This window comes from Acomys russatus, chromosome 15, assembly GCF_903995435.1.
Source record: "Acomys russatus chromosome 15, mAcoRus1.1, whole genome shotgun sequence".
Classification (NCBI taxonomy): domain Eukaryota; kingdom Metazoa; phylum Chordata; class Mammalia; order Rodentia; family Muridae; genus Acomys; species Acomys russatus.
The window spans coordinates 35,831,815-35,858,489 of record NC_067151.1 but is presented as its reverse complement, the minus strand read 5'-3'; the positions used below and the strand labels follow the sequence as shown (position 1 = coordinate 35,858,489).

The 26,675-nt window shown below is 41.8% G+C and overlaps 2 protein-coding genes across 2 annotated transcripts in view; one reads left to right on the top strand and one right to left on the bottom strand.

Annotated features, from left to right (window-relative positions):
• The window catches only part of Med12l (mediator complex subunit 12L), a 309,618-nt gene that overhangs the window by 110,108 nt on the left and 172,835 nt on the right, over positions 1 to 26,675 (bottom strand). The window lies entirely within an intron of this gene.
• Positions 5,179 to 25,702, top strand: Gpr87 (G protein-coupled receptor 87). The gene is made up of 3 exons (XM_051157200.1): positions 5,179 to 5,478; positions 19,678 to 19,809; positions 24,557 to 25,702. Exons 2-3 carry the CDS (start codon positions 19,776 to 19,778, stop codon positions 25,597 to 25,599), a joined length of 1,077 nt encoding a protein of 358 aa, XP_051013157.1. The 5' UTR covers positions 5,179 to 5,478; positions 19,678 to 19,775; the 3' UTR covers positions 25,600 to 25,702.

Genomic DNA, 26,675 nt, shown 5'->3' with positions numbered 1-26,675 from the left:
AATGGAAGGAGGAGAAAGTGCTATGACACAAAGCAACGTGCTCAGTGCCTCTCATGGAATGGGGGAAGAATGAGCTCATTTTTAAAAAATGAGAAAGTCGCATCAATGATGCAACTGATTTTACCTCTTCTTTTTGAGCAACTGTGTGTCTTTAAGAATTTATCACAATCCAAGTGTCTGTCTCTATTATATAGACATTAAAACACAGCATAACTTGCACAAGTCACTGAAAATCCAGAAGCCAAGGTCATCTTACTACCTTTTTTCTTTTTAATTGAGTGATCGATAAGCATCCCTTTGCTCATGAGTCACTGGATGGATCCAGCTAAACAGCGTGAATCTCTCTACACAAAGAAGATTAAAGAAAGAGTGAGAGAGAGAGAGAGAGAGAGAGAGAGAGAGAGAGAGAGAGAGAGAGAGAGAGAGAGATAAAAGAGTAAGAGTAAAAAGATTCATGTAAAGTATAATAGCTAACTAGATTCCATAAAAAATTAAGATAGTACTGAGTACTAAATTTAGTAGAGACAATATTTCCAGATATTGTTTCAACTTTAGTATCATAATTAATAATACTATAACAATGTTTAAAGGAATCTCATTAGGCCAGTTAGATGGCTAAATGGGGAAGAGTGCTTGTTGCCAGAGCTAAAGACCTGAATTTGATCCCTGAAACTCACATGATGGAAAAAGAGAACTAATTCTGGAGAGGTGCCCTCTGACCTGCACATGGGTGCCATGGCAGGCAAGAAGGCAAACAAACAGATATGCACAAAAGTTAATTAATTTAAAAAATGTGTCTTTGAGGGTTTAATCTCATGAGCCCTATAATGTATACAATGATTTATGTGCATGTATGTAGTCTGCATGTGAAAAGTGTGTAACAATTTGGAAATTTAGATGAAATGCAGTGCAACTATTCTTTCAATTTGTAAAAACCTACTTAAAAGAAATATAAGGAGGGGGGGTTGGGAGATGCCCCCATCAGTAAAGTACTTACCTTTTAGCACATACCTCTGAGTTTCCGTCCCCAAGACCAACATAAAAGGGTGTGTGTGCTACCTCCATGCTAGGGAGACAGAGATAGCAGGATCTCTGTGGCTCACCGGTTCTGGGGTCAGTGAGAGACTCTGCCTCAAAAAATAAGGAAGCAGATACCCAATGGGAACCTAAAGTCTACATGCACATTGCCACACCCACCCACCAACAATGTTAGAAGGCATTAAAGTCACTATCAATGTTAAGACATTGTGCGGTCAGGCGGTGGGGTCCTGGGGAGAGGGGGTGAAGTCACTTCCCACTAAGCCTAATGACATGAGGTTTTATCTCTGGAACATACAAGGTAGAAGGACAGAAATGACTCCCAAAATTTGCCCTCTGCCCTTCATACCACCACCTACAAATAAAAACTAAATAAATATAATCTGAAAAGAATTTTTAATGTTCTATTTTTTTAATCATTAAAGATACCCACCTCCCCTCCCTACTCCCCCCACACACATCCCTATTACCTCTATTAAAAGTGCATTTGCTAAAAGACGTGCCTAGCATATTACTCCTGGAGGATCTTCTAATGAAGCAAGAAGGCTATCATATATTGCTATGAATTTTCCTAGGACTTTATGAAAGGTAAGGCTCGTTGGTGGAGAAAAACTTAAAAACGTTCCATGTCATGAACAGTGAGAAGGTGAGGGCTAGCTGCTCTTTCCATCAAAGCCTGTTCAATGCATTCAGGTCAGAACGTGTACGGTTTCCTTTTTTGAATGTTAGGAAAGACTAGCTTTAACATGTCCTAACTTGAGAGTAGAGCATACAACACTTTTAAGACTGTCGCATAAAGACTGACTATGTCATCTTAACTTCTTCATTACTAGGCTTAATTTCTATCACCAGCCAAACAGGTGTAGAAATATTGTCCCAGACAGCTGCTCTGCTTACGCTCTAAGGAAAGAGGCCTATTCTACTGCAAGCATGCAATGAGCCGGAACACAGCCTGTTCCTCCTCAACAGTCAACACGCAGACACTTGCTTCAGTAGCCATGTCAACTCCAGGGTCCTTATAAGGAAGAACCTGCTGTTACTAAACTTATGGTAACTGTCTGTACTGCAAGAAGACAAGTTCAGCTACCTAGCCTAGAGAAGCCAAAAACAACCAAAATAGCAGTTTAAACAAAAAAGAAAAAGAAAAAACAGAAAAAGGGGTTTGTAAGTATGGTGGTGTGAGTGTTTTGTGTGTGTTTATGAGTGAGTATATGAGTGTATGTGAGTGTGTGTGTGTGTGTGTGTGTGTGTGTGTGTAGAGAGAGTGAGTGTGTGTGTAGAGAGAGAGAGAGAGTGTGTGTGTGTGTGTGTAGAGAGAGTGAGTGTGTGTGTAGAGAGAGAGAGAGTGTGTGTGTGTGGAGAGAGAGAGAGTGAGTGTGTGTGTGTGTGTGTGTGTAGAGAGAGAGTGAGTGTGTGTGTGTGTGTGTGTGTAGAGAGAGAGAGTGTGTGTGTGTGGAGAGAGAGAGAGTGAGTGTGTGTGTGTAGAGAGAGAGAGTGAGTGTGTGTGTGTGTGGAGAGAGAGAGAGTGAGTGTGTGTGTGTGTGTGCGCGCGCGCGCGTGTGTGTGTGTGTGTGTGGAGAGAGAGAGAGAGAGAGAGAGAGAGTGTGTGTGTGTGTGTGTGTGTGTGTGTGTGTGTGTTTTCATGGTCCAAACAAGACAAAAATCAACCCAGGTAACAGATGTTTTTAATTTGGGACAGACAACAGAACTTTTTATCTTGTCACAGAAGCCTGCCAAATACATATGGTCTACTATGATTTCAGACAAAACTGAAGTGGGTGAAAAGCTCCGAACCTGCAGAGAAGGTCACTGCTCACTCCTCTAAGGGGGCTATAGGCGATGAGCTCCCTTTGAACTGAAGCTCTCAAGTGACCTGCCACTCTGGCAACAAGATGTCAAATCATGAACAACACATTACTTACTATCTACAGATCATGGTGTGAGATGGCAAAGAGTTTATTTATTTCAAAAATGAACCGGTGTCCCCAAACAAGGTCTACAGGCAGCGACCCCTCTGGCTCAAAATGCAGGGAAGTGGCTCCAGATGCTGCAGGCAAAATCCATGCAAGTATAAATACTTGGCAGAGGCTTAAGTCTAAGCAAAAGGGTGCTTATAAATCTGGAAACTTCTTCCCTTATATAAGACTAAGCTGTCTTCATTTTTACCTGGAGTCTTTTCCTAGGACCAGCTACTACCCTTGGTAATGCCATGCCTTACACAGAAGGCAAACATCTAGCTTTGTCCTTGTTGTTGGGGTTTTTGTATGTATGTATGTATGTATGTATGTATGTATGTTTAATAACTTGTTTAGAAAACAGCAAAGAAAAAAATAGGTCAACAATACAAATTTGGTCATTTAACACGTTCATTTTTCCTGTAAAACACAGAAGGAGAACCTACTAAAACATACAAGGCATGCATAATTTGAATGCAGCTTTAAATCTCTGACGGATTTATCAACTTTAGAATATCTCTACTTGATATTTCTATTTCACTTCATCTATGATAACAATAGGGTGTGTTGGTTTTTTTTTTTTTTTTAACTCATTTAGTTAATTTTTCTCATAACACTGTATCACACTGATCTATTTTGGGAGTAGCTGAGAACAGGGAAGTATGCGCCCCAGTACAGATGTGGCAGTCAGCAGAGTAACCAGTGCTCTCCATCCCCGGTGTGGGTACTGAGGAGCAAACTCAGGTGGTCATCGGGCCTGGGGGCAAGGGCCTTTACCTCAGGAACTTCACTGCCTGGTATCCTTTGGCAAAACTCTTATTAATTTGTTTAAACATTACATGGAAGAAAAATTAAGGGGTTTTTGTTGTTCTTAGTTTTTGGTTACTTTGTTTGAAACAGGGTTTTCTACATAGCCCTGGCTGCCCAGGAAGTCACTCAGTAGACCAGGCTGGCCTGGAATTCACAGAGATTGGCCTGCCTCTGCCTCCCAAGTGCTGGGATGAAAGGCCTGTGTCACCATGCCTGGCTAACACTGAAGTTTTTAATCTGAAAGTTTTGAAAATATTCACAAATTAAATTTTATTTTGATAACACAAATTTGTCATTGCTCTTTAAAAAATAAAATAAATAAGCCAGGTAAGGTGGTGAATACCTGTCATCCTAACACACAGGAGAATCATGAGTTCAGGGCCAAGCTGAGCTTCATAGGATGTTTAAGATCAAATGTTAACAAATAGACATCTTATCTTAAAAATAGACCAATGATAAAAAAAATATAGAAAACAATATTTAAAATGTATTTCCTGTTTTTCTATTTATATATTTAGGAGACAAGGTTTCAGCATGTAGCCCTGGTTGGTCCACAACTCACTATGTAGACTAGGCTGGCCTCCAACTCAGGAAAGACAGCTGCCTTTCTGCCTCCAGAATACTGTATGCCATCACATCCAGCCCACAAAAAAATAATTTTAAGGAATTATTCTCTGTGAAAGAATGCCATTCAAGATACATCAGTGCTCCTGTCCTCTAAGCTCAATTTAAAATATTTTTAGTATTATTTGTGCATATTTGTAAAAATTGTTCTGCAGATTTTTATTAGACTGGAATAAAAGCTTAAATTGGAGTCTTCAAAGTTATCAGTTAATACTACAAATGCATTTAGTCTCACTAAAGTAATTTGCGAGAGTGCTCTGAAGGAGTTCCCTTTAGTAAATTATATTCTTGGGCCATCAAGATGGCTCCATGGGTAAAAGCATTAACTTTTGAGCCTGAAGAGCCTGTTAGTGTGCATACACTATGCAACACATGCACACACATACTCGCACGCACGCATGCACACGTGCACGCACGCACACATATGCCCAGTGTATGTGGCGTTTGAAATAGTTCTTACTCCAAATAAGAATAGACGAGAAATAAATAAATAACAAACAAATTCTTATTTCTCTTAATGTTGAAGTTAGCCGGCAAATAGTGATAGAATACATTATTTTCTATGTAGCATTAGAAAACCTAATAATAAAACACCTACACAGACCTGAACATAAGAGCTGGTTAATGAGACCACCCTGAGGCTTCATCTTGCACTCCTCACCCTGGGCTCTGACACTGACCGGCCCTCTGGGCGCCTTCAGGTGAATCACCCCAGATTCCTGTCGGTCCAGGAAATGTTCTTCTCCAGTCTACAAATCTCCCTCTCCAATGTGAGTCATATACATCAGCAAGCGAGCAAGTTACTCCAGTTGTTCGTGTGCAGGTCGGTCTGAAAGGTGCCCCAAAGGACCATCTCCACAGGGCAGCAGAACACCCACCTATCTTCTCTCACAGGGCAAAACAAAACAAAAAAATGCTAATTTCCAATGCTCTACTAGAAAATCCATTTTCCTGACTACCTTAGTTTTGAGGCTGAAGACATGAAGAGCTTGATTCAACTTGAAAAAGGCAGCATATCGAGGGAACAGCCAGCCGGCCACCACAATGAAAGGTAAATGAAGTGGTTTTATCTTTTTGCTTGTTTGTTTGCTAGTTTGTTTTCCATTCTCTTAAAAGCAATGTTTGATAGCATACAGCACCAGTTAAGAATACGGTGCTTCTTTCTAAACTGGAGTTTTGAGGGAAAAGTCACAAGTTGGAATGAGGGCTGAATAAGACGGAGGCCACTGTGCTTTCTACTGCCCAGCTCAGGCAGGCAGAGGCTGTGCCTCAAAAAGGGGAAATGTGTTGGGAGTCACGACTATCTAGTGAAAACACATTTTTTAAAACCACGTTTACCTCATTAAGTGAAAGAAACAAGATGCCTTGTATCACTGTTCCCCAATACCCAACGCTTTTATGCATAGTACTTTAAAGGTGATGAAAAGAGAAGATAACTTTTTAATGTCTCTTTTTGGTAGAAAGAATCACGGTTTTCTCACTCTAGAGCAAAGCACAGGGCAATCCTCCCACTGAAGCCTTAAAGCAATCATGTTAAAACATGTCAGCAGAAGTCCCGAGAAGACTGCCAAGCAGCTCAGAAGCAGGCCAACAGCAGCCAGACCATGCGCCCCAGCAACCTCCTCCTTAGCAAGCGCTTACTCCAGAGGGGAGTAGAAAGCCAGCAGGCAGGGTTCACCTCTCCTAAATAAGGACTTGAAGAGGCGGATGGGCTTTTGGCAGAGTAGCTTTCTGGCTCATAATGTGAGATTTTACCTACGATAGAACTTTATATCGCATTCTCCAGTTCAATCTTCTCTCACAGTACGCCTCCTACTAACCGTTTCTTACAAAGTTTTCATTCACTGTTTAAATTTGAGTCTAATTGGTGAGCACCGAGAACATCAGCAGACTTGGCTTGAGATCCGCAGGTGAGGCGGATGCTGAGTTGCTTGCTGTCTTGTTCCTTGTCTTTGCCCCTGAGAGCGTCTCTGCCTCTGTGAAACTCGGAGTCGAGGACACATCCTCTCATCCCTTTGCAGGATCTTCACTTCAGGCTGTTGCTGGCCTTGCTTTGCAGGTGTGCCCATGCTGTGAGAAGGGACCGAGGGGCAATCTAATCATTGAGTTCTATATTTAAGGATGGAGACTGGGGGTGGGGGGGGCATCGCTAAGCACAGACGATGAGGAGATGTGTGACTGAGAAGGACTACTGCTTTGGGGGTGTGGGAGAGGAAAGCTAAAGCCTGCTTTGCTTTCTTTTTGATACCTTATGGCTTCATATTTAAGAAACAAACATATTTCACACTATGTCTAAGAAACTGTCATAGAAAGATAACACAAGACACTAAAATGACCATCCACTCGTTGAATGATCTTAAACAAACAAACAAACAAAAAAGCTGGAGGAAAAACCAAAATAACGTATGAAAATCTCTGAAGATCCACAAAGATTTAAAAGGGATGATGAAGGAAGAGCAGTGAGGTGAAACCCCAGTGGTCACCTTCTGGGTTCTGCGGAGCACGGGCAGGAACTGGAGTTTGGCTTAGGTTAGAAAACTTGGGGCTCAGCAAAATAACTGGGCAGAATGGCTGACAGTGCCTCTCCTCTCGGGTAAAATGAAGGGATTAGCTAGAGAGTCGCTGAAATTCCCTTAGACCTCTAGCGTCCCACAGACCAGGTGGAAGGCTAAGGTGTGGAGGCTGGTTACCAAAGAAGCCCAGGCTCAGACAAACACGCCAGCATTCCTTAGAGGAGCCTGAGTGGAGGCAATGGGGTGGGGGGGGGGGGCTCCTCTCCAGTTCTGCCCCTCGCCAGCCCCGTGATGCTAAACGAATCATGACCTCTTTGTGTCTCTGATTCTTGCTTTGTAAGATAGAGGCGCACACTGGTACTGTTTGCTCCCTGGATCATGGTTAGGAAGGGACCTAACCTGTGCAAACACAGGGACCAGCTGCAGCTCTGAAAGTTGTAAACTTTCAAGGCACAGACAGCAGGGAAACATGGCCCCGCTGTTAAATGCCAGATAAAACTTGACGTCAGCGTGCGCACAGATGGTGACTCGAGCTTCCAGTTTGAGGCCAGTAGTTAAAGCGGGCTTCCATCTCACCTGGCCATGATTCCTAAACGGGCTACCTCTTTTCTATGGCAAACAGCAGGAGAACAGAACATCTGTTCTCTATCCAGTACCAAACTAGGATACTTTACATTTTACTCACACACTTTGCTAGCCAAATATGAACATTTTATTCCATAATAACTTCAGGAAGAACACTGTAGCTATCTGCAAATCAGCACTTCTCACCCCACCCTCTTCTCCAACTGGAAAGCACATTTCCTTTTCTCCCTTCCCCTCTGTAAATACTGACCCAACAAGAGACTTCCCCTCAGCTCCTTTTCCATCTACTTCTGCTAGTCCTGTGGGTTTTTCTCTCAAATTCTAACAAAAGGTCTTTAAACATTTTAAAAAAAAATTACACCGTGCTTAGTGCAGATATCATCTTAAGCCTCCATTAGCGATTCCTACGTAGCAGATCCTTCACAGGGCTGCAAGCAGAGCAAACAGGCGCAGGCAGCATGCCAGTGATAAGTGAAAACCAAACTCTTGAGACGAGTTGCCTGCTGCAGTCAGCCTGCTTTCACCCACACGTGTTTTTGTTTTTTTGTTTTGTTTTGTTTTGTTTTTCCTTTTCAGTTTTGTCTAAACTCACTACTAGCTATTGATTCTCTGCATGGGTACTTAAGACCATCTAGCTGTGTTGAGCATTTTCTATATGCCATGAAGGTAGCACTTCCAAGGTATCTCAAAGGAAGTACCAGATTACAGTCTGAGCTGAAAAGCAGTTAACCTGGAAGCGACTGTAGGAGGGAGAGGTGTAGAGAACACAGGCTTCAGAATTACATATCCACAGCCAGGCTGTACCCCTCAGGGGCAGGACTAAAGGGAACATGTGGCCCTGTAGCACCAACTGTACAGATTTGCTGACAGAACATCTCTAAGCCTCAACTTCTCCAACTGGAGGAGTCAGAAAAGAAGATCTCTTAGAGTGCCTATGAAGGGTCTGTGTCATGGCAATGCCTCATACAACCCTGTGCGGACATCTGCACAGCGCTGACGGAGCACTTAGGTAACTTATCCCTGTAAATACAGCTGTAATAAAGAGCCTGGTGTCCTTTGAATCCATTAAAATATATGCAAAGTAGCTGAGAAGACTTAGGCACATGAAAGCATTAGCTCACTTGCTGAACCCTGTGCCTAGGACCGAAACATAGGCTTCTGGGCTGCTTGACAGTTTGTCTGAAGCCTGAACAGGTTAGATCCTGTGATCAAACTAGGTAACTCTCTGGAGGACATACACTGGGTGAAATTCTACTTTTTTAAATCTGTGAGTTAAGTAGCTATCTTTTAATTAATATCCTTTGTTTAAAATGACTCTGGCAGCTCCCACAGCAAGGTCAGTATATGAGAAACAACAACAAATGAAATAGCCGTGTATCAAAGGAGCTTCCAAAAGAGCCAAAGAAATAAAAATGTCCACAGGGAAGCTGGTGTATTCCCACAGATCACAGTACTGAGCATGTGGCTCTCGGGCTGAGAACATCAGCTGCCTCTAGGTGCAAAAAGCTGAGGGCTGCCATTTTCTTTGGGGTGAGTGACCTGCCTTTCCAAATCCACTCCTTCTCATAATTGCCAGATTCAGAGATTGCAAAAGGGGCAGAAAATTAACCATTTTCGGTATGTTCACCAGATGTTAGAAAAGCCAGGCACATTAAGAAGACGTCTCATCATTAGGTACACGGCCATATTTCAGGATTTACAAGAACAAGCAGTGTCTTAAGGTCACTCTAGCTATTATTCTGTTATTGTTGTTTTCGGCTGTATTTTAAAGACATGATCAAAATATTATGCAAGATAATGGTTTGCAGTGAATCAGAATTGTTAATTATTGCTGGTTTTGAGAACGGTGTTATTTTAAGTCTAATAGTGTGTTATCAATGAGGTCTGTAAGATGCTTGCTGAAACAACTGAAAAAGATAATTACAGCTGTATTTATTTCCAGTTTTATTAATAATCTGTGAGTTTGCAAGTACAATGAGGAAGAAGAAAAGTAGTCGTATATCCAAGAGAGTGTGGTAAAACAAATAATTAAATGAAGATCAAATACTGCTTAAAAATAGCGAACATGTATAGTAAAGGCACAGTGGCATACCAGTGCCATCTGAAAGATGTAATTCCATCAAAGGGTCAGCAGAGACCATTGTGATCGCTTTGAAGAAACTCAGCAGTAAATATTTGTTAAACATCAACATTCCCTCTACCCTCTCACCTAAAGCATTCATTCTACTTTATGGTGTCAACAATAAAAATACTGCATAAGTAATCTCCCAAAACAACCAAAACCCCATCACAATCCTATCAATTCTATGCCTAGAGTCACCAATGTAATACTTAATTTTTTCTCTTGAAAACCAGAAATGGTATCTAGTCGGTAAACAACAATATCCAAAATGATGTTGGGACACAGTGCTGCCTCTCTGTTTACAGTCCATATGAAATCACAGATCAGACAGCTACTAATTAATTAACCAGCCCTTGCAAAAGCCATTTCAAGCATTAAAAACTGAGGTACCTGAGAGAAACATGCCAGGGTACACTAAGCCTCTCCCCACCCCACCCCCACCCCCGCCCTGGCTTTGGCTTCCCTACCCTTTCTAATCTGAAAGAGACTCCCAGGAATTAACTACCTCAGAGTTTGTCCCAGTATGACAAAGCTAAAATATCTCTACCTCATCCAGCTCCTATCAGAAACGATGCCTATGCCAAGCTGGCTGTTCCCTTCTCCTCTTCTATAAACAACTCAATCTTGTGCAATCCAATTTATTTAAACTCTGCCTGGTCCAAATGTACATATTTACATGCATATGTACCTACATATTGTATGTAAGTATGTATGTATGAATGTATGTATGTATTCACAGACACACAAGCACACAAGCTTGTGCGCGTGCACACACAGAGAGAGAGACAGAGAGACAGAGAGAGAGACAGAGAGACAGAGAGAGAGAACAGAAAGACAAACGGACAGACATGAGGTCCTTTACAGAGATGCTCAATATAAGGAATATCCAAATGAAATTTAAATAAGAAAGGGGGAGGGGAAGATGATCACCTGGTGCACTGCTTGCAGACTCCCAGAACCCACATAAAAGGCCAGGCATGGTAGCAGGAGTACCAGCACTGCAGGGCAAAGCTAGGTGAATCTACTGGCACTCCCAGCCAGGCTAGGCAAATTGGTAAAGCCCAGCCTCGGTGAGAACCTGTCTAAAATAATAAAGTGGAGAATAACCAAGAAAGACATTCAATGTCAACCTGTAACATAGAACATACATGTATGCTCAAGCCCACACTCACACATTCCTAAATAAACTCTTCACGCACAGTAAAGATGAGAGATGACAGAGATAAAAGGGGGAAATTAGGAAAGAAAATGGTGGGAAATTTAAACTAACATGAGAAGGTGAGCTCAGCAAATTCACTCAGCCCCATCTATTTGACAAAGGGACGACTGAAGGCAACTGTACCTATATAGGAATCAGAGATAAAGAATTCAATGTCGATCACCTCATTGTAATCCTGACAAAACAACATTCTCAATGGAGAGGTTAGAAAGAACCTTCTCCCATGAGTCCTCAAACAATGACTGGGCAGTACTGAGTACTGAGGCACAAAGGCCCATCGCCTGCAAATGGGGACACAAAGTGCAGTGCAGACAAGGCCATTCTGCAGAGGCGGAAAAAAACAACATGGTGGAGTCCAGCCCCTGGCTCATCTGAAGGTGCTGCCTTGCTACTTCTTCCTATTGCTTTAATGAAAACTTCCTCTTCTTCCTCCCTAGTTGACAAGGTTTGAACTTTCAAAACTTCCCTAGTACCATATAGGTCGAACCATTTAAAAATAGCATTTGGACCAATACAAGTACCTTCTTATGGCCCACTCTGATATGTCAGCACCAGTGGAAAAAGAGAGCTTGGAGATTCTGAAATAAATTTCAGACCATTTATGATATAGCATCTAGATTGTAAAATTCTCTATATTATCCAATTTTTTAAAGGCTTATTAATTTCAATTAAAGGAAGAAGTGACATCAAATTAGAGGAAATTGATTAAAACTAAAGAGGAAGTTTGGGATAGGTGTCAGCCAACTAAGTTCTAGATCCTATAAGGATTAGAAAAAAAAAAACAAAGAAGAGAAATGGGAAGGAGTGCCCTCCCCCATGAAATTACATGTCCCGAGCTGTAACCTACACACAAGTTCTATTTTGTCTGCCCCATCTAAAAACAGAATTTAATGCCCATCTGCCAATCAATCATATGGCCTGCTGCAATGGACTTATGAGTGCCATTAACCCAGGGTGTGAAAGTAGCTGCTCCTGCAGCTCAGACCACACACCCAACTCACTCAGTTGTCCCCTCCCCAGCCCCCTGCCGATTATGCTCCACACTCCTTGGCTGCTGGCTTTGTTTTCTTACCATTCAGGGACTGTTCCTTCTTATAGTTGGCTCACTGCTCTTATCATCATCGCCTAGAGTGACTACCAGCCTTTAAATCTGCAATCCCTCCACAGTGAGCTGGCCAGAGGCACAGCTGGCTCAGGGTCTGTCTGATAAGGCCTCCTCACATAAGCTCTTCTGAAGACTGCCATTTCTCCTGCTCCCTCAGATCCTCCTTCATTGTATTTTCCTTTAGAAAGGCAGAAGATATCCACAGGGAAACAGGAGGAACGGCAGATGCCACCTACATGAGATTAGGTCAGGCCAAAACTAACATTTTAAGTAAAATGTTTGTTGAGCAATGACACCGTGCCTTCAGATATCCTGGTTAGACCCTCAAATCAGAAGGCTCCAGGAACACGTGGGCAGCCAAGAGCACCACTAAAATGTAATACACAGCTGGAGGAATGGGCCATCAAGAAGCAACACGGGCACCTAAAAGCATTTACATGGTGCACGAACAGGGAAGACATCAAGAAGGGGAAACAGATGAGTCAGACTTTTAAAAATACCAATAACTTACCTAGCAGACAAAAGAGAGAAGGGAGTCCCTGGACAGAAGGCCTTGTGTGTGTGTGTGGGGGGGGGGGGTACCCTAGAACTGCCAAAGGGCAGGTGGGCAGGGGCAGATGGAAATAGATGTAGGACATATTAAACAATGAGGCTTCAATTCTAGCTGGGAGTTACTATGCTTATAATAGAAACAGAAGCATACTATGATTATTAAAAAGTACTATACATTTGAAAATATACTTAAGAAGGAATTACTTATAAATGTATAACATGAAAGGTGTAGTGGCGATTCTGGAATTCAGGGTTCTTTGAAAAAACAGAAATATAATATGTTTTCATTTTAATCCTAGGTGTGGGAATAAGCTGCTGCTTGGGACTGTCCACAACAGCAGACTATGATTTGCATCTTGCTCTAGCCAGAGGTGTGGTTTTGCCAGCTGTAGATAGTTTCTGTGATTGTGTGACGTTTGGAATTCTGGGAATTTTTCAGAGGGTGTATATAAATGCTAGAACCTCAATAGGTGGGGTGTATGGTGGTTGTTTGTATGGGCGGGTGGGGTGGGGTGGGGTGGTGGTTGAGGTTTGTTAGTAGTTGTGCTCAAAGAAGAAACAAGAAATTAGATTCAGGGATCTCTATCTCTCTCCCTCTCCCCTCTGTCCTTCATTCTGTCCTGTCTGGTGATAGAGGGTAAAACCTGGGGTATCAAGGGTGGGGAAAAAGAATGTACAAAGTAGCAAAGAGCAGCTACAAGCAAAAAAGAAACAAGAAGAAAAATCTCTTTCTCTCTCCCCCCACAATACTTCTTTCTCTCCTATCTACTGATAGGGGCTGAAAGTGAGGGGATAAAGGGTGGGGAAAAAGAGCCCAGAAAGGAATAAAATACTGGTCACAGAAAGGAGTTCTACTCTCTCACCCATATGTACCTGTGAGGATGTGGTATTCGGTTTCTGTGAGGGGAGAAAAAGAAGGGGAAAAAAAAAAAAAAAAAGATTTGATAATGACAAAAAGTATAATATCTATTCAATTCAAGTTAGAGACTTCACTTTGGAATTTTCAAACTGTTAATGGAAACCAGGGGAAAAAACAAAGTGAAAATGTTCTCTAGGGTTAGGAAACTGGGTCCATTAATGTAAATAACAAAAAGCTCACATATGGTGACCTAGTTCCATTACAAAAAGAGGAGACTTAGAAGCAGTCAGGTAACTTTCTTTTTTTTTTTCCCAAGACCTTCAGTTGTGCTATTTATTATATAAACTTTTTGAAAATATTTATATTTAGTAATTCAGTCATATCCCCAATAAACTGGAAAATATTCTTAGGTTATATGATTCCAGAATTTAAGACAGATTTTTTTCCTTTCCACAGAGGCTTGTTGCCTGGGGCTTCTGTGTTCTTTTATCTTTACCACTGCAGTGCAGGCCCCCACCAGTATTCCTGAATGCCTGGCAGGCTTAGTGCACTTTCCAGCAAGAAAGTAAAAAACATGTCAGAACAAAAATTAACAGATGTGACTGCCCTGAGGGCAAACAGCAAAGTAGAGACTAAGAAAGGCAAAGACACATCCTGTCACTTGAGCTCACCAGCACCAAGTCTGAAAACTTAGCTGCAACTGCACTTCGGGAAGAAGCCTTTACCAGGCATTCAACTTTAGGACTGTGACCAGGTGAACAAGAATGCAATTTGTGAAGCCCATAGCTGTGGCCCAGCAGGACACACGTGCAGGCTCCTCCTCCCCTAAGAGGGAGTTTCCCTGGCTTGAAGGAGCAGCTCCCCACCCAGGCTGAGATCCAACCTAACAAGTTTGAGAGCAGATCAGGGCTGTGTGGACTACAAAGCTGAGTGGCCACAGCAGCAGTTCAAGGTGCCATATGATGAGGCCCTCTGGGAGTCCCGTCCTCTACCAGGCAGCAAAGGTCTGTCTCCAACACTGGCCTCTGTTCCACAACTTGTTACGTAGTTTGAGCAGGACACCCACTTTTCCAATCATAAAAGCAGCTCAACAGTAGGATTGGGATCACTAAAAGGTCACAGCAGAGGACCAAGCCTAAGTCGGGCTCTGACATGTCAAGAGTGAAGTCTTAGGTATGAATTTCAGACACAACTCAGTGCCCACCAGCCAGGCGGTCTGCACAAGCCCCCAGGGGAGCCCTCAGCAGCACAAGGGGGCGGGAATCACCTCCTAGGTACCAAACATATGATTTTTTGCCTTCATTTTTCCCCCTGGTGGCTAAAGGACTGGTGCGATTTTACAGCATTCTAAGTGACAGTGACTAATGCAAGAGAAATCAGGAATTGGGGCCGGGAGAATAAAACTATAAAATATTTGTAGTTCCAGTGTAGCCACAGAAGAGTAAATGAGAACAGCAGCGGACCCAGGGTTGTACAAGCAAGAGGCTGTAGGCTGGAGTGCCAGCACCTGAGGGCAGGAGTCCCCTCCCATCAGGACGAGGTGGCCAATTCCCAGTGTTCCTGCTCTGCAGAAGCTCTTGTCGGATCGGGGGGTGGGGGGGGGGGTGGGGGGGGGGGAGGGAGGAGGGCTCAAGATCCCATCCGGATTCTTCTGTGATGCTTCCTGACACATGTACCAGTATTCATGCCAAAGAAAACTAGATTCCAGCTGGAGAGATCAGCAGTTCCTTCATGTGTCTGGCAGAAAGACAGAGCTGCCCCTCTACCCAGTACCCCCCTCCACCTTCCTGCCCTCCAAGCGGAAATGAACAAAATTATTCTTCGTTTTGACCGTACCACAATATAACAGAAAGACCCTTGATCAGCTTTTGTCAGACTCGACATGAATCCCAGCCATACCCATCACTTGCTATGTGAAGCGCGGCAAGTCAAGTAGAGTCTCTCAACTTATCTTCCTACAGGGCTAGGAGGATAAAATATTTAGGTCATAGGACTGTTCTAGAAAAGCGCTGCATTCAAAAGTCTAAGAGCAAAGGGTACTAAGCACATACATGAGCCCTTGCCCTACACCCTCATTTAAAAATAGCCAACAGAAAGACACAGCCAACTAGCCAAAGCATGGTACCAGTGGGTGGCTAAAGATAGCAGGTCTACAAGCACCAATACCATCTAGCCCCAAACAGCTGTGAAATGTGGGGCAACCGCAGACACCACATTCTTCCGTGGTTTCATCAACTGTCAGCTAGGAGAGAAGTAAGAGGCAGGAAGGGAGTCCCACCCATGAATGAGTTCGTCTGGAACAGAGCCCTTCACTCCACCTGAAGCAATCTTTATGAGGAGCAGTGACTGCCAGGACATGCAGAGCCTCCAGGGCACACAGCATAGTAAGCACTCAAGAGAGGCCGGAGATGCAGACAGGGCAAAGTGGTAGCCAGACAGATGAGGCTGGGACAGCAGGAAGGAAAAGGAAGCTAGCAGCCAATTCCTGAAAGACAGCTGAGGTAACACACCACACAACAGTCTCAGCTCACCCTGTGCCTTGCTGTCCATCTCTTTAGTAAAATTTTGTGTTCATGTTTGTACAGTAAGAAAACAACCATAGGAAGCTATTCTGGCTTTTATGTGAAATGGCACCTCGTTTTTTTTTTCCCTTTTATATTTGACAGAAGGGAGAGTCAAGAAACTGAAAAGCAACAAAGCTGAAAGTCAGCCAAATCCTTGTTTTGTTTTGTTTGTTTGTTTGTTTTTAACACTTTATCATGGCATCCCGATCCATGGCTAGATAGGAGGACAAGTTGTTTGGGTTTTGTTTATTTGCTTGCTTGCTTGTTTTCTTTTATTCACACTGGGAGAGTATAATTTTACAATGACAAGGATTAAATAGTATGCTTAAGAAATTTTCCATTAGCCATAAAAGCAGTTCAATAATGCAAACTGATTTCTACCCATCTTCACCTCCAGCTTTCTCTTTCTCCTTCCCATTACAGTCACAGCTAAAGGAAAGAACTGTCAGCAATGGTTTCCTTACCATAGCAGCATTACTCAGCCCTGGGTCACCAGGCTTGTGTCCTACTGCCTCCTTTACCTGTCCTCCTCTACCAGGATCCCAGCACAGGTGAATGGTCCTGGGCTGCTGTTCTTTGTCATTTGACTTCCCTACAGGACGAGTGCAGTCACACATCTTCCTTTCTACAGTGCTCTTTTTGGTCTCCATGGCACCACTGTCTTCTGGTAATCCCAATGCCTCTGGCACCCCTGTGTGTACTCCACTGTCCCTACGACTGCTTCTCAACAGCTGGTCAGCCCTGTGATGCTCTCTGATCTTTGTGCAACTACAAAGGTGCTGACCATCTGTTTCAGTTCTGGTGGTGAAATGTCTAGCTAGACAAATCTTTCTTTCTTAATTGGATAGTATTCTGAACAGGAACTTATAAAACTTCTCCACACATTCTGAACACAGATATTCCTTTAGAATAGTGAAATGGAAATGTCTTAGACTACTGACACTTCTCTCTGTGCCCACTGGCTAACTGTCTGCCATCTTTCTCACTGCTACTGATGGGGCCTAAGGAAAGTGAACCCGGAAAAGGAAAAGGAAGACTGTATGATCTGGGAACAGAAATGGCTAAAATTAAAGGGGTTTTTGTCTTTTGTTTTTTGTTTTTGGTCCCAGAGGTTTGTTAAAATGGTTTTCCCATTTCAGGATTTCAGGAAAGAGCAATATGGTAATAAAAAGTAAGGTTGTGCCTCCTTGCTTTACATTAAAAAGAATAAAGGGTCAGCACTCCAAAAAAAAAGATATTTAAATCCCTAATCTTCTATCTTCTAGTAACCAAAAAAGTTTCTTCTGAAGACAGCTACATCCCAGGTACTAGAACTATCCAAGAGGAAGAGGAAGTTGTATACTTTCTCCAAAAAGCTGGCTTTAGATGGAATTGAAACTTGAGGGAAAACAAGACAAAAACAAATCTTCTTCTATCTACCACCATGCTCAACACTTGACTGTATGTGACGCTGCAAACAGGGGCGAAGAGGCCAGCCACAGGCATGTCTCCACTCACTGCACATGCCATGACTCACTTGGCCTGCACTGCTCCTCCTGCTAGCTCAGCAAATACACAGGGGAAAAGCCACACGTGCGATCTGTGGGAAGGACAGTACTTGGAGGATCTTGGCAGCTTCGTGCAGGAGAACAGCATCAGCGAGAGGACATGAAAGTCCCACATGGTTTCATTTCATAGGAAACAATGCAACTTCCCTTAAAGCAAACTGCTCAAATGTATATTTTACTTTAACTACACGCTTCCCAGAACAGTTCTCCTGATGGTCTTCTCTGTTTTGTCGATTCCTAAGAGAAGGCTAGGGACTCTACACAGCCCTGGTTGTAAAAGGAGGATACAGAAAATAAATTTTCAAAACACGTAACACCGCATTGCATATGCTTTCTGCTCATCTTTCTGTAAAGCATCTGAAGGCCAGAAAAGTAATTTACACAAATGTACCACACATCCAATCCAACATACAAACCCAGTTAAATAATTCTCTTCTAGCCTAATGCTTACTTGTTTGGGTTTTCACAAAGCAAAACAAGTAAGACAAATATTCAAATGATATTAAACCCTTCATGGAAATCTACTTAGGAGGAAGATATTTTCGGGTATATTTGAGTCTCGACAGCTTTGACAGAGTGTCTAAGCACGGTCCAGTGCTTTGTATTCAGACATTAATTGCTTGCCCTGCCCCCCATTTTTACTGTTGTACAAGCATACTATCATGTACCCAAAACCGCCATTTGCGAACTTGGCCTCCCAAATTATCCCTAACTGGCTGAATAAAGTTGCCTACACACCTGGGCAAGGCAGATGTGAAGTAGGCAAAGCTAAGGTTCTCAGGCTTGAAGGACAGAAGAATCACAGGAGAGGAGGAGGAAGGAGAAAGGAGGTCATCATGGATTAGGGTAAAGAAAAATCACATGGCAGGGAGGAGCCTGCTCTGAGGGTCAGCGCTGGAGAGAAGCAGCCCAGGTGAAAAGCATCTGCAAGTATTCATGGGAATTATGGATGGGAGGTAGCCCAGCAAGGAAGAGTTGAAGCAAGTGGAATGGAATGTGAGGCTGGGAGCTAACAAGGTAGCTTAGAAAGTTATCTTCTGCCCAGTTTCAGTGTATAGGTATATTGAGATCTAACAGGTGACCACTCAGAGAGGCACAGGCGCGCAGACCACTGTGAGTTCAAGGCCAATCTGGTCTACAAAGAGAGTCCAGGAGGCTACACAGAGAAACCCTGTCCCCAAACAAAAACAATAACAAAAAGGGTCTAACAGTTATCTGTGTCTTTTATTGATTGATATCAGGCTAAATAATAACCACTGTATTTATTATAAATAACAATAGTAGATAATAATATCCCATATTCAACAACAACAGAACTGTCAGCCCACTTCTAAAAAGCTCATGTGGACTGATTAGAGGTCACGGCTGATTAGTTTATAGGCAAAGCCAGAACCCCAGAAATCACGAGTGCTAAATGGACCACAGTTTATAAAACACATAAACATGGGCTGGAGATATAGCTCAGCAGTTAAGAGCACTGGCTACTCTTCTAGTGGACCCAAGTTCAATTTCCAGCACCCACACTGCAGCTCATAACTATCTGTAGCTCAGATTCTACTTTTTAAAGTCCACATGCATACACAGACATACATGTAGGCATAAAATAATAAATAAATCTTTTTAAAATTTTTACTTTAAAAATACCTATACATATCAATGTTAGATCTTTAAAATTAACCATTTGCAACTATACATTAGTCTCATCATATATGCATTTATTGTGTTATCAGGTTTTTTTTAAAGGGATGTGATATACAAATCAAGTTTAGACAGATAAGATGAGATTTCCAAATACACAAATGTGCCTAGCAGATTATTTTATATAATCCTTACTGTATTCCTGTGGGATTGTAGTTGACATTACCACTTCAGAGGTGTGAATCACTAAGGAGGTGTGTTAACTAATTTGCCTAAAGTCACACAGTGGCATCCAGATGATACCACACAGAAATGGTCATACTTTATGCCAATTGAAAGAAGGCATAAAAAAATAGATTACTCTTCTATGGAAAGAAGGCATAAAAAAATTGATTACTCTTCTATGGAAAAGATATTCAGATCCACAGTATTTTTTTTTTTATCACAGAACATGACACTGTTTTGCTGTTGGTTTACTGAAAAAATAACAGTATATAGAGAAGGTCCTCACCAATTCTTCCTTGCTTCATTTTTTTTTCTCCCCAGAAATCAAACCAGGAATAACCTTTGCTGAATTCGTGCCTCAACTGTCCCCGAGTGTTTCTTGACATGCAGCTTGACTTACAGTACATCACAAGTAAAGAATGGGGCTCAACCTGACACTTGCAAAATCACCAAGTAAGCCAAAGACAAAGATGGAAGGAACTGTACTTTGACATGACTTATGTAAGCTAAGCGATAGTTTAGAACCAACTAAAAAAGTTACTGAAGACCATTTCTCACTCTGTATACAATAGCGGCCATGTGGAATAGCATCACGAAGGTAAACTAAGCCTGCTGTGATTAATGGTGGGCACACTCCTTTAATTCCAGCACTTGGGAGGCAGAGGCAGGTGGATATCTGTGAGTTCGAGGCCAACCTGGTCTACAAAGCAAGGCCAGGACAGCCAGGGCTACACAGAGAAACGAAACAAAACAAAAAGAGGAGAAAGATTTAAACATTAGTTAATCTCAACACTACCTTTAAAAAGGACACTGATTAACAGACTATTTGAGAAACATTTGTTAAACTCAAAATAAATTACATATTACTTTCTATATTTAATAGTCTACACTGAGTTCACTGAGGCACCCCAGGAGGCCAACAGCAACATCCACCTACTAGACTGGACAACTGTTTAGACAATGATCCTCCCTACAAGGGCCACTGTGCCATGAATTGACACCCTATAATTTATACAACTTTATTATTTCACTCCATCTGGTCGGTAGGGCAGGGACATATTTTGAGACTTTAATAGGCTGTGTCAGAGTGACACACCCCAATGAGCAATAGTGTAGATTCACCCACGGCAAAAGTGCTAAGATTCTGTGCCACTGCTTTCATCACTCGCACTAAAACTGCATAAAGAGAGATTTCTAAGAGTAAATGTGCACATTAGGTACTTAAACGACAATGAGGAAAAGTCTAACCGGAGCAGCCAGCATGGTATGTGGCTGCTGAGACACCTGAACGAGAACAGTGCAACAGAGATCTTACAATTGTGCTAAATTTTGATTTAAAAGTCGCACATAGTGTGATATCTGGTATGCATATATATATGCTCCCAAGACAGATAATCATGATTTCTCTAACACACAGACACAGAGTCATACATGAAACAAAATAATCCATGAGAGTAGATTTCTCACTTATCAGTCCATGTTTAAAGTTATCTGAGAGGGATCTGTGGCAAGAGACTGACAAAGGGGTTCTTCCTCAGGCCTCTTACTCACCATTCTATAGTGAGCCCTGTGGTGAGCAGGGGGTACCATCCTTGAAAACGCAGAACACAGTCGTTCTTCCTTAAAAGCAATTTCTAATTTGTCTTAATGAATCGCCAAGCTATTAATCATTGAAGGAGACCACTAAGTTGGCCACACCCTTTACTGAAAGAATAACATGATGAAACAAATTGGATTTAAAAAAAAAAGACTTTTTCTTTTAATGACCAATGTTCCTAAGTAAGAATAACAAAGATGTAAACCTATACACTTTGGGGTAATTTGAAGGCCCAAGGAGGAAAAGACACGATGTGAGTAGCTGACAGGAAAGCACAGGATGCTGACTTACTTCAACAACTAACAAGTCACGTTAACACTTCCCACATTATGCTACGGAGCCCCTCAGCAGCACACAACACAGCTGGTTTATCCTGATCCTTAGGTACCATGGTGGTCTACTATTAAATTATTTTGTAAAATAGCCCAGAAGAGGCTCTAACCACTCACTTGTTTTAAGCTGTGTTGTAAATCCGTGATTTGTGAATAAAGTAATAACCAGGCTAGGCTTATTCCATGGAACTGGGAAGGCCTGTACCCCAAAAGTCTAATCCTGCTCCTGAGCTAAGGCAAATATTGTGAGAAAACACAAACAGCAGGCAGAGGCAGATTGTCACAAAGCCACAAAACAGAACAAGAACCGCTGTGAAATGAAATTGCTCGTGCGTTTGTTTCTTATTCCGCTTTGCTTTTTGGTTGGTTAATTTGTTTGTTTGTTTGTTTGTTTGTTTGTTTGTTTGTTCTTGTTAGTTTTTTTGTAAGACAGAGCTCTTACTAAACACAGCTTCTTTTGATATTCTGATTGAAGATTACCTTTAATATTAACTATAATTGCTGGGTATATTATCATTTAATAAGAGTGCTTGTCTATATAATTAAGCCTTGAAACATGACAATAGTAATCAGGATACACATCTACTAGGAATCCTGGGATAGAAGGATGAGTTCTTCTAGGCCACAAAGGGTTGCTGACTCCAGGTTGCTAACACTAAGAGCTGAAATATCCCATCTCCAGAACAGTAAAGCTACTGAATTCTATTTACATTCCCAACGGCTTTGAAAATCAACCTCTATCTGATGGCTACAACACACAGCCATCTTTTCCAGAGGTAGCATAGCAGTTCCTTTTTAAGGTTTGTCCACCAGCTGAGCACTTGTACCCTGATTAAAACTTACTGGCTTCCTGTGTTTCCCTAAGAGTGTTATTCCCAGTAAGTGGTAGTTGATAGCTTAATTGGGCAAATCAACTCAAGCAGATATCTAAACCTCACCGAAGCTGCACTTTTTATGCTCTTAATGGCTTTGAAAGCTGATTGGGATCTTCCAGTACAGAAAAAGATAAGACTGCACTTCTGCATTAAATCAAAACAGGCCTCAGTGATATGTTCAAGGCAGCATCTCAAACTGGAAGCAGTAATAGAGATGGCAGCTGAATCAGGTATTTTTAACTGGTAAAGCTTAATAGCACCATCAGTTGCAGAACAAGCTATCATAGGTTTAAGTTAGTAAACCTGTATAGCAATATTTAGGCCAGAAAAAGCAGGTTTTAAAAACATAGAAAGGAATGAAAGGGAGAAAAAAAAAATTACCGGAAATGAAGACAGCTCCCGAAGAAGAACCCACACTTAGGTTTCAGGTGCTAATTTAAGAACCTGATTCTGGATTGTAATCATTAGAACTCCTTTTCTATTTCACCTCTTCAAAGAAAGAAAACAATATATATATTAAACATCCCTGTAGGCAAATAGGAGCTAAATTCATGCTGTTCCCTAAACAGAAATCATTCCAAAAACACAATTAAAATGAAATTATTATTAACTAGTGGGAATTAAAAAAAAAATCAGGAATGACCTTCCTTAAAGCCTTTCATCTGAAACATCAGTTTGTAAGTTTACATTGTCTACGGACACAGGTGACAAAATGTGTTTGATCAAACAAACAGCCTACAGATTTACTGAGGAAATGGCTTCGAGAGAAATTGGTGAGGCAGGAAGCTTCCAGAACATCAACTGCCAGAAGGCAAAGGGGAGGAGGAGAGCAGAGTCAGGAGGCTACTCAGTGTGACGCTCAGTAAGCCTCCCACAGTCAACCTCAGGGACTCTACTCTGCACCGCACTCCACCATGCAGCTTACCTCCCAGCTGGAGGAGTCCTGGAAAACCAGTGTGACCTCAGAAGAGCAGCGTTGGTCCACAGCACAGACCAGAGCTGCGCATCACTCATGTGACCACCATGCTGCCTTCCCACAGGAGACTGACAGACCTTTCACAGCTACTGCAAAAATCAAATGCCTACAGGCCATTTTATCAATTAAATAATAGAGTGGTGTGATGGTATCTTTAATCACATGCACCAAGAATTAAAAAAAATAATAAGCAAAGGAACTTCACAAATTCATAATAGTAAGAACAGGTATAATCTAACCTCGTAAATAACAACAAAAATGGCAGCCTATACATATTTTTACTTTTTGTTTGTTTGTGTTTCTTGGCTGTCCTGGAACTCACTCTGTAGAACAGGCTGGCCTTAAACTCAGAGATCTGCCTGCCTCTGCCTCCCAAGTGCTGGGATTAAAGGTGTGTTCCACCACCACCACTCAGCCATAATATATTTCTGGATAACAAACTTGAACATTAACAGAAACCTAAAATCAGGGGTTTTGTTGTTGTTGTTGTTTTGTTTTTTGTTTTTGTTTTTTTGGTTTTGTTTTGTTTTACCGGATTACAGAGACTTGCATGTCTTTGGAACTTGACAAATACTTTACTGTAAAATTCACTAGATAGTATACACTATGTATAGATGATTATAATCCAAAAATATTAACACCGCACCTCCTTACAACTTCTGTCATAAAGTGACAACGAACCTACAAGGATCCACAAGCTAGATCTAGCACCACTCGGGACTTCTGTCACTTTAGAAGGAAGCTCATTGTATTTTCTAGGGGAAAAAAATACAACTTTTCTATGTTTTTTCCATTATGATGGTCCTTACATAATCCTCAGGACACAGAGGTTAAGAATTTTGCATTCTTTCCTCGATTACTTTGTGGTTTGGAGTGATCACAGAGCTTAAAACTTAGGTAGTAATAAAGGGACGGGCTGTGTCAATGGTTGTGGTAAAGGAAACTTCAGTTTTCTGCCTCAGGTATTGCTAGCTCTATTGAGCTACATACTAGGGTTTTATATGGATATCGTATATTCATTTTCAGTAGGTAGTCACAGAGAATCAAAGGTTCTTCAAATGTAGGAAAGGAAAAGCCAGTGGTTATTTAGCCGCTCAAAAACTTAAACCAGGTACTTCCTTAAATCTTGGGAGACAGAGGCTGGAGAGATGGCTTCGCAGTTCCTGGGGACTCCTTTCACAAGTGAACTCAACTCCCAAGTCAGGAGCTCACAACTGCCTCAGGCCCATGGAACCAGAGGCGCTCTTCTGACCTCTGCTGGCGCTGGCATACGTGCAGGATACAGTTACACAGACACAAATAGAAACATGAATACTTTAAAAAAAAAAAAATCTTTCAGACAATCTTTACAGTCATTCAGAACAACAGCTCGGCGCTAAGGGAGGCAGTTGTACTAATGTGAATGTTTCTGTTCCTGCAGGTAATGAACTGTACAGCCAAGCGAGTCACTTTGCAAACAGCACAAGCGAGGGCCATGAGAAGAACTCCACCCTTCACAATGAATTTGACACCATCATCCTGCCGGTGCTTTACCTAGTTATATTTGTGGCAAGCATCCTGCTGAATGGCCTGGCTGTGTGGATCTTCTTCCACATTAGGAATAAAACCAGCTTCATATTTTACCTCAAAAACATAGTGGTAGCCGATCTCATAATGACACTGACATTCCCATTCCGAATAGTCCGGGACGCAGGATTTGGACCTTGGTACTTCGAGGTTATCCTCTGCAGATACACCTCGGTTCTGTTCTACGCAAACATGTATACGTCCATTGTGTTTCTCGGGCTCATCAGTGTCGATCGCTATCTGAAGGTGGTAAAGCCTTTTGGTGACTCCCGCATGTACAGCATAACCTTTACCAAAGTTTTATCGATTTGCGTTTGGGTGACCATGGCCATCCTGTCCCTGCCAAATATCATACTAACCAATGGCCAGCCAACCAAGGACAACATTCATGACTGCATGAAGCTTAAAAGTCCCTTGGGAGCCAAGTGGCACATGGCTGTCACCTACGTTGACAGCTGTTTGTTTGTGGCCGTGCTGGTGATTTTGATTGGATGCTACATAGCCATATCCAGGTACATCCACAAGTCCAGCAGGCAGTTCATAAGCCAATCGAGCCGAAAGCGAAAGCACAACCAGAGCATTCGCGTGGTTGTGGCTGTGTTTTTCACCTGCTTCCTCCCCTATCACTTGTGCAGAATCCCTTTTACTTTCAGTCACTTGGACAGGCTGTTAGATGAATCAGCACACAAAATCCTCTATTACTGCAAAGAAATGACTCTCTTCTTGTCTGCGTGCAACGTGTGCCTGGATCCAATAATTTATTTCTTCATGTGTAGGTCATTTTCGAGAAGGTTATTCAAGAAATCAAACATAAGAACTAGGAGTGAAAGCATCAGATCACTGCAAAGTGTCCGGAGATCCGAAGTGCGCATTTATTATGACTACACAGATGTGTAGGGACCAGAGAGGCCAGCTGGCCTTTTCTTGGATTCAATATGTAAAAAGTGTAAATAAATGTTTCTTTTTATTATCCTGGCTGAAGCCCATAAAAAACACAGGTTTTGGGTTTTTTTTGGTTTTGTTTTTTAAGTATAGAAATGGCAAGATATTGGGGCATAACTTGGGGCAAAGAAAATATATTAAGAAATGAAAAAAATATGGGATGAATTGGAGACTGCAGAGCCCAAAGAACAAACTGATGAGCCAACCACGTGAATGCCTGGCACCTGTTACCTGGGACTTACTCACTGCTGCTAGGAACTCACTTCTGTAGAGAGCTCACAATATAGAGAATTGTTGAGTTTAAATATTTAAAAAATTATTAAGTAATAGGCCTACGTATCCTTTGGCCATGCTCCCCTTAATGTGCTTATTGACATCTTAAGCACATGATAGGCATGTGTGGCGGTGCAGTGGGAGCATGGCAGAAGGCGAGATTGACCTACATTTCCACAGTACACACCGGCAAGGTCACCATCAACCAATTCATTCTAAATAGGTTGTTTTAGAAAAAGAAATGTGATTAACTATTACAAAGATTTCATATATATCACTGAATAATACTTGCCATAATCTCATTCTTGACGATCATTTCATGAAATATTTAAATGCTTATATGATAAGGGTAGAGAAGAATATGAGGAAAACATGTATATGTAGTTTATCAAATAGTCATTTAACCACTTCTGTTTTAATAAAAATAACATTAATAAAATATTCTCCCATATAATGTATGCTCAACAAGAATATCAGTAGTTGAACTGTACAACTATAAAAGGGAAGACCTAGTTCGCCAAGTTATGTTAAAAAGTCCAACAGTAGTCATTTAAATGTTGGGTTATTTTCTTCTCTCTGATAACATACCTTTGAGGACCTTGTTTCTTAAAGCAACATTAGTACTTTCAGAGGGTCACATCTGACTTTGTATTCTAAAATATTACACTTATTTATTTGGGGTGTGGGGTATGTGCACACTACAGTATGCACGTGGATGTCAGAAGACAGTGTGTTGGAGTTGGTTTTCTCTTCCCATC